Below are 8,557 nucleotides of genomic sequence, written 5' to 3' on the forward strand. Positions count from 1 at the left end.
CAGCTGTCAATTGTTTTAGAACGGGAGATATAATGACGATTTAAAAAGGTATCACTGTCTAGATCCGTCTACAATTTTAAGGATTATCCAGATCAGTGGTGCTGTCATGACTATCTCGGAGATGAAGACGAGGGATCTGGAATCACGAATCAAGGATCACCACAATGTGCGCCTCCTTTTAATCCATCTTAACACCCGTTAAATAGATCTGATCAGCAATTAGTCCAGTTAGAGAAGATTGGAAAGGATGCATGTTTAGCAAGCAGGTATAAACGGGGCTGCTGTTACCACTATCTGTTCATGTTAGAGCAGGTATAAACGGGGCTGCTGTTACCACTAATCTGTTCATGTTAGCAGCAGGTTAAACGGAGCTGCTGTTACCACTATCTCTGTTCCATGTTAGCAGCAAGGTTATTAAAACGGGGCTGGCTAGTCATGTTACAACCACTAAATCTGTATCTGTCGGTGGCTCCTGCGTAGAGCCTCCTCAAAGGCTTGGCTAGGCTCTCCTCAGGCTGCACGTTCCTGAACGTCAGCGTGTCCACCTGGTCCTGGACACAAATGTTTAAACACAACATTATATATGTCATCAATAACTCACATTGCACATGTATCGTCAGCATTGCTTACCATTGACTGATAACATACCGTCAAACTCCCTACTGTACCTGCAGCGACAAGGTACACTGAGCTTACTCAAAGTCCTCTTCCACAAACCATGAACTCTCCGTCCTGCTGCCTGGCCATGGGCGATCTTCAGGTCTGATGGATCAGACCAATTTAGATGCAGAATGTAGCTTAAGCTTAGTTTCTTTAAGGGCATCAGACGAGCATCCACTAGGATGCAGTGTTTTCTTCCAAATATGGGTGACCTATCACAACCAGTCAAGTTTTAATTTGAGTCACAAATACAAAAAAAAAGCGAAGAATAGTTTGTAACTATTTGAAATGAACATGGGAGGACGTCTGATGATCTAAACAGTGTGAAGGCGGCGGATTTTGGCAATCGCCGGTTATGTTAGATCTGGCGAACATCGTGAGTGTCGGCTGTGGTAAAGCGTAAGGAATGGACTGTCTGCTGTACGCGTGCGGTAACGGAAAGACAGTGGTGACGTGCTGATCAGTGAAGTTTACTAAAAAAGGCTATGGTGTAGCTGAATGGCCTGTAACGATGGTGGCCGATTTTGTTCGCGTGTCCTCGGGGAGTGGTGGTTCCGTTAAGATACCAGAGCGATATTCCATTTGAGTCCTGGCATGGCTGCTCTCCTTCAGAGTGACCGCAGCGTGTCGTTGTGGTTGTTCTCCATTTCAGTCAGAGCTTCCTCATGGTTTCCTCGTCACCGTTCCTCCATCTGGAGAACACACATGAACACAGTAAGGGGGGGGGGGGGGGGGGGGGGGGGGTTTTATTAATCTTTAATAATTCTTTTTAAAAAAAAAAAAAATATTTAAAATAAATTTATATAAAATTAATTGTTTTTATTGCATTTATTATGGACTGTGTGTAACTGGTAACCCCCGCCCCTCCCTCCTGAATTCTGAAAAAGAAAAATGCCAAAACGAAATAAAAAGTTGGACATAAAGAAAACAAAACAAAAATCACATTGACAATCTAGTCACAATCACATTCAGTCGCACAATCAAAACCCTACTGTTGTTATTTTATGTGTGTGTCTGTAAAGTGCATTCAGAAAGTATTCAGACCCTTTGACTTTTTCCACATTTTGTTACGTTACAGCCTTATTCTAAAATGTATTAAATCGCTTTTTCCCCTCATCAATCTACACGCAATACCCCATAATGGCAAAGCCCCAAAAAAGCTTTTTAAACATTTTTGCAAATGTATAAAAAAACAAAACAACTGAAATATCACATTTAAGGATTCAGACCCTTTACTCAGTACTTTGTTGAAGCCCTTTTGGCAGCGATTACAGTCTTGAGTCTTCTTGGGTATGACGCTACAAGCTTGGCACACCTGTATTTGGAGAGTTTCTCCCATTTTTATCTGCAGATCCTCTCAAGCTCTGTCAGGTTGTTTGGGGAGCGTCGCTGCACAGCTATTTTCAGGTCTCTCCAGAGATGTTCGATCGGGTTCAAATCCGGGCTCTGGCTGGGCTACTCAAGGACATTCAAAGACTTGTCCCGAAGCCACTCCTGCGTTGTCTTGGCTGTGTTCTTAGGGTCGTTGTCCTGTTGGAAGGGGAACCTTCGCCCCAGTCTGAGGTCCTGAGTGATCTGGAGCAGATCTTCATCAAGGATCTCTGTACTTTGTTCCATTCATGTTTCCCTCGATCCTGARTYGTCTKCCAGTCCCTGCCACTGAAAAACATCCCCACAGTATGATGCTGCCACCACCATACTTCACCGTAGGGATGGTGCCAGGTTTCCTCCAGACATGACGCTTGGCATTCAGGCCAAAGAGTTCAATTTTGGTTTCATCAGACCAAAGAATCTTGTTTCTCATGGTCAGAGTCCTTTGGGTGCCTTTTGGCAAACTCCAAGCAGGCTGTCATGTGCCATTTACTGAGGAGTGGCTTCCATCTGGCCACTCTACCATAAAGGCCTGATTGGTGGAGTGCTGCAGAGATGGCTGTCCTTCTGGGAGGTTCTCCCATTTCCACAGAGGAACTCTGGAGCTCTGTCAGAGTGATCATCGGGTTCTTGGTCACCTCCCTGACCAAGGCCCTTCTCCCCCGATTGCTCAGTTTGACTGGGCGGCCAGCTCTAGGAAGAGTCTTGGTGGTTCCAAACTTCTTCAATTTAAGAATGATGGAGGCCACTGTGTTCTTGGGGACCTTCAATGCTGTATAAATGTTTTGGCACCCTTTCCAAGATCTGTGCCTTGACACAATCCTGTCTTGGAGCTCTATGGACAATTCCTTGAACCTCATGGCTTGGTTTTTGCTCTGACATGCACTGTCAACTGTGGGACCTTATATAGACAGGTGTGTGCTTTTCCAAATCATGTCCAATCAATTGAATTTACCACATGTGGACTCCAATCAAGTTGTAGAAACATCTCAAGGATGATCAATGGACACAGGATGCACCTGAGCTAAATTCCGAGACTCATAGCAAAGGGTCTGAATACTGATGTAAATAAGATATCTGTTTTTTAATTTAAATAAATTAGTAAAAATGTCTATAAACCTGTTTTCACTTTTGTCATTATGGGATATTGTGTTTAGATTGATGAGGAAATGTTTTTATTTAATCAATTTTAGAATAACGCTGTAATATAACAAAATGTGGAAAAAGTCGAGGGGTCTGAATACTTTCTGAATGCACTGTATGTATGTATGTGCGTGTGCATGTAACCGCGGCAGGTAGTCTAAGTGTGTGTGTGTGTGTGTGTGTGTGTGTGTGTGTGTTGTGTTGTGTGTATATAGTATATATATTAATATATATATACAGTGGGGAGAACAAGTATTTGATACCACTGCACGATTTTGCAGGTTTCCTACTTACAAAGCATGTAGAGGTCTGTAATTTTTATCATAGGTACACTTCAACTATGAGAGACGGAATCTAAAACAAAAATCCAGAAAATCACATTGTATGATTTTTAAGTAATTAATTTGCATTTTATTGCATGACATAAGTATTTGATACATCAGAAAAGCAGAACTTAATATTTGGTACAGAAACCTTTGTTTGCAATTACAGAGATCATACGTTTCCTGTAGTTCTTGACTAGGTTTGCACACACTGCAGCAGGGATTTTGGCCCACTCCTCGCCTACAGATCTTCTCCAGATCCTTCAGGTTTCGGGGCTGTCGCTGGCAATACGGACTTCAGCTCCCTCCAAAGATTTTCTATTGGTTCAGTCTGGAGACTGGCTAGGCCCTCCAGGACCTTGAGATGCTTCTTACGGAGCCACTCCTTAGTTGCCATGGCTGTGTGCTTCGTGTCGTTGTCATGCTGGAAGACCCAGCCACGACCCATCTTCAATCGCTCTTACTGAGGGAAGGAGGTTGTTGGCCAAGATCTCGCGATACATGGCCCCATCCATCCTCCCCTCAATACGGTGCAGTCGTCCTGTCCCCTTTGCAGAAAAGCATCCCCAAAGAATGATGTTTCCACCTCCATGCTTCACGGTTGGGGATGGTGTTCTTGGGTTGTACTCATCCTTCTATTCCTCCAAACACGGCGAGTGGAGTTTAGAGCAAAAAGCTCTATTTTGTCTCATCAGACCACATGACCTTCTCCCATTCCTCCTCTGGATCATCCAGATGGTCATTGAAACTTCAGACGGGCCTGGACATGCGCTGGCTTGAGCAGGGGCCTTGCGTGCGCTGCAGGATTTTAATCCATGACGCGGTAGTGTGTTACTAATGTTTTTCTTGAGACTGTGGTCCCAGCTCTCTTCAGGTCATTGACCAGGTCCTGCCGTGTAGTTCTGGGCTGATCCCTCACATTCCTCATGATCATTGATGCCCCACGAGGTGAGATCTTGCATGGAGCCCCAGACCGAGGGTGATTGACCGTCATCTCTGAACTTCTTCCATTTTCTAATAATTGTGCCAACAGTTGTTTGCCTTCTCACAAGCTGCTTGCCTATTGTCCTGTAGCCCATCCCAGCCTTGTACAGTCTACAATTTATCCCTGATGTCCTTACACAGCTCTCTCTGGCTTGGCCATTGTGGAGAGGTTGGAGTCTGTTTGATTGAGTGTGTGAGGACAGGTGTCTTTTATACAGGTAACGAGTTCAAACAGGTGCAGTTAATACAGGTAATGAGTGGAGAACAGGAGGGCTTCTTAAAGAAAAACTAACAGGTCTGTGAAGCCGAATTCTTACTGGTTGGTAGCGTGATCAAATACTTATGTCATGCATAGAATATGCAAATTAATTACTTAAAAATCATACAATGTGATTTTCTGGATTTTTGTTTTAGATTCCGTCTCTCACAGTTGAAGTGTACCTATGATAAAAATGACAGACTCTACATGCTTTGTAAGTAGGAAAACCTGCAAAATCGGCAGTGTATCAAATACTTGTTCTCCACTGTATATATATCCCTCCCTACCTGCTCCAGCTGCTGTGTTCTCAGTCCTCTCCAGCTCGCTCCTGTTGTTGGGCCTCCAGGCGCTGTATCTCCGGCTGTGATACTGGCTCATCGTCTCTCCTCCAGCCGGCCCATGCCTACTCTGCTGCTGGGCACGCATACCCTCCAGCTCCCGCTCAAACCTCCGCTCCAACTCCTCCTTGTCCTGCTCAGAATCTCCACGCGGCGACACACTTGAGGCTTGGGGGGGGGGGGGGGGTTGATGGATAAGAAGACATAGGGAAGAACGATAGTATAGTTACTAAGGGATCTTTACATTTTCAACACGATTCAAATACGTGTCTAGATTCCATACAGCAGGAGTGTCAAACTCATTCCTTGGAGAGCTTAGTGTCTGTGGATTTTGATGTTCCTTTCGTTAGCACCTAGACAACCAGGTGAGAGGAGTTCTTTACTAATTAGTGACCTTAGTTCATCAATCCAAGGGAGGGGTGAAAACCTGCCGTGGAATGAGTTTGACACGTGCGATACAAGGAACGATACGTTTTAGTTACAAACAATTCGTGTTAATTCGGTTTGATTAGAGAACCAATGGGATTTGGTGTTGGATCTGTCTGAGCTGACGTACGTTGTGTGTGTGTGTGTGTGTGTGTGTGTGTGTGTGTGTGTGGTGTGTGTGTGTGTGTGTGTGTGTGTGTGTGTGTGTTGTTGTGTGTGTGTGTGTGGTGTGTGTGTGTGTGTGTGGTGTTGGTGCTTGTGGTGTATGTCTATGGTGTATGTAACTTATGTGAGGAATCTGAGCTGATCCATAAAGGAGACTAGACATCTACCACCCCATTACCACTACGAGATTAGACCCATAAGGGAGTCTAGACATCTACATCCCCACTACCACTATCAGATTAGAACCATAAGGGAGACATCTAAATCAAATCAAATGTATTTATAAAGCCCTTCGGTACATCAGCTGATATCACAAAGTGCTGTACAGAAACCCAGCCTAAAACCCCCAAACAGCAAGCAATGCAGGTGTAGAAGCACGGGGGTTGGGAAAAACTACCACCCAACTACCACCCAACTACCAGATTAGAGCCATAAGGGAGACATCTACCACCCCACTACCAGAGGTAGGCAACAACATATCCGCCACGCTGATCCTCAACACTGGGGCCCCTCAGGGGTTCCTGCTTAGCCCCCTCCTGTTCTCCCTGTACTTCCCTGTTCACCCACGACTGTGGCCGTACACGACTCCAACACCGTCGTTAAGTTTGCCGACGACACGACGGCGYTAAGCCTGACCATCGACGACATTGAGACAGTCTACCTGGAGGAGGTCAGAGACCTGGCAGTGTGGTGCCAGGACAACAACCTCTCCCTCAACGTCAGCAAGACAAAGGAGCTGATCATTGACTATAGGAAACGGAGGGCCGAGCARGRCCCCATTCACATTCGACGGGGCTGTATTGGAGATGGTCGAYAGCCTCAAGTTCCTCMGTGTACACATCACTAAGGGACTTATCGTGGTACAAAACACACCAACACAGTCGTGAAGAGGGCACGACAACACCTCTTTCCCCCTCAGGAGACTAAAACGATTTGGCATGGGACCTCAGATCCTCAAAAAGTTCTACAGCTGCACCATTGAGAGCATATTGACTGGCTGCATCACCGCTTGGTATGGTGACTGCTTGGCAAGGCGCTACAGAGGGTAGTGCATACAGCCCAGTACATCACTGGGGCCCAGCTCCCTGCTATCCAGGATGTCTATACCAGGCGGTGTCAGAGGAAGGCCCTAAAAGACTTGAACCACCCAAGTCACAGTCTGTTCTCTCTGCAACCATACGGCAAGCGATACCGGAGCATCAAGTCTGTAACCAAAAGGCTCCTGAACAGCTTCTACCCCAAAGCCATAAGTTAATTAAACAGTTACCCAGACTTTCTGCTGTTCACCCCCACACTTATATGTACATACAGTGGGGCAAAAAAGTATTTAGTCAGCCACCAATTGTGCAAGTTCTCCCACTTAAAAAGATGAGAGAGGCCTGTACATTTCATCATAGGTACACTTCAACTATGACAGACAAAATGAGGGAAAAAATCCAGAAAATCACATTGTAGGATTTTTAATGGGACATGGTAATGTAGCATACCTACTGCCACGGCCCAGTGACTCACCATCTCCATACCTAGCTGGCAACCACTCAGTGTATCTTGTCTATCGTCCTCTATCTCCTAAAATGTCACATTTTCGGAAACATGTAGCATCCAGCTAGCAATCCAGCTACCAATTCAGCTAGCATCCAGTTAGCATTCAGCTAGCATCCAGCTACCAATTCAGCTAGCATCCAATTAGCAATGCATAGCAATCCAGATAGCAATCCAGCTATCAATCCAGATAGCATTCAGCTAGCAATCCAGATAGCAATCCAGCTAGCAATCCAGCTATCAATCCAGATAGCATTCAGCTAGCAATCCAGATAGCAATCAAGATATCATTCAGCTATCAATCCAGATAGCATTCAGCTAGAATCCAAGATAGCATTCAGCTAGCATCCAGATAGCATTCAGCTAGCAATCCAGATAGCAATCAAGATAGCATTCAGCCTGCAATTCAGATACCATTCAGCTAGCAACACAGCTAGCAATCCAGATAGCATTCAGCTAGCAATCCAGATAGCATTCAGCTAGCAATCCAGATAGCATTCAGCTAGCAATCCAGATAGCAATCCAGCTGGCATGGCAGGTATTTACTTACCCACTTCATCCCTGATCCTGGCAAGCTCCAGGGACAGTTCCCTCTCCTTCAGGATGGCACTCTCACTCTGAAACACACAGACGCACACACTTCCGTCAAGCATGGAGGATAGGTATTTAACAGGGCTTTTTTTTTTTTTTTTTAACAAAACAGGACCCTTGAGGTTGAAACTGCTTCTCCGAGGGGACCTGAAATCACCGGTACATCACAGGAGGTTGTGACACATTAATTGAGGAGGACGGGCTCGTGTAATAGCTGGAGTGGAATCAGTGGAATGGTTTCCATATGCTCCGTTCCAGCCATTATTATGGCCGTCCTCCCCTATCTGAGCCGTCCTCCCCTATCTGAGCCGTCCTCCCTATCTGAGCCCGTCCCCCTATCTGAGCCGTCCTCCCCTATCTGAGCCGTCCTCCCCTATCTCTTGGGCATACATCAAATTACAGTATATTGTTGTGTGTGTGAGCAGTTAACATGATGAATGGTGCTCCCAGCTACATCTCTGGGGACTCTGTATGCGTGACACCCTGCTAGAGCATCATCCTCCCAGTCAGAGCAGAGCCAGAACAGCCCTGCATGGGACTCTTTATAACGTGACACCCTGCTAGAGAATCATCCTCCCAGTCAGAGCAGAGCCAGAACAGCCCTGCTGGGGACTCTTTATAACGTGACACCCTGCTAGAGCATCATCCCTCCAGTCAGAGCAGAGCCAGAACAGCCCTGCATGGGGACTCTTTATGACGTGACACCCTGCTAGAGCATCATCCTCCCAGTCAGAGCAGAGCCAGAACAGCCCTGC

At 45.9% G+C, this 8,557-nt stretch overlaps 1 protein-coding gene across 1 annotated transcript in view; it reads right to left on the bottom strand.

Moving 5' to 3' along the window:
* LOC112073682 (microtubule-associated tumor suppressor candidate 2) overlaps positions 1–7,828 on the bottom strand; it is a gene marked incomplete at its 5' end in the record, with an annotated part of 26,395 nt that extends 18,567 nt beyond the window's left edge. Inside the window, 4 exons of the mRNA XM_070440252.1 lie at positions 477–551; positions 686–762; positions 5,028–5,246; positions 7,762–7,828. Coding sequence (XP_070296353.1) covers positions 477–551; positions 686–762; positions 5,028–5,246; positions 7,762–7,828 — 438 coding nt within the window. The remainder of the gene's footprint in view (positions 1–476; positions 552–685; positions 763–5,027; positions 5,247–7,761) is intronic.
* Positions 7,829–8,557: the final 729 nt, after the last annotated feature.

This window comes from Salvelinus sp. IW2-2015, unplaced genomic scaffold (assembly GCF_002910315.2).
Source record: "Salvelinus sp. IW2-2015 unplaced genomic scaffold, ASM291031v2 Un_scaffold2336, whole genome shotgun sequence".
Taxonomy (NCBI): Eukaryota; Metazoa; Chordata; class Actinopteri; order Salmoniformes; family Salmonidae; genus Salvelinus; species Salvelinus sp. IW2-2015.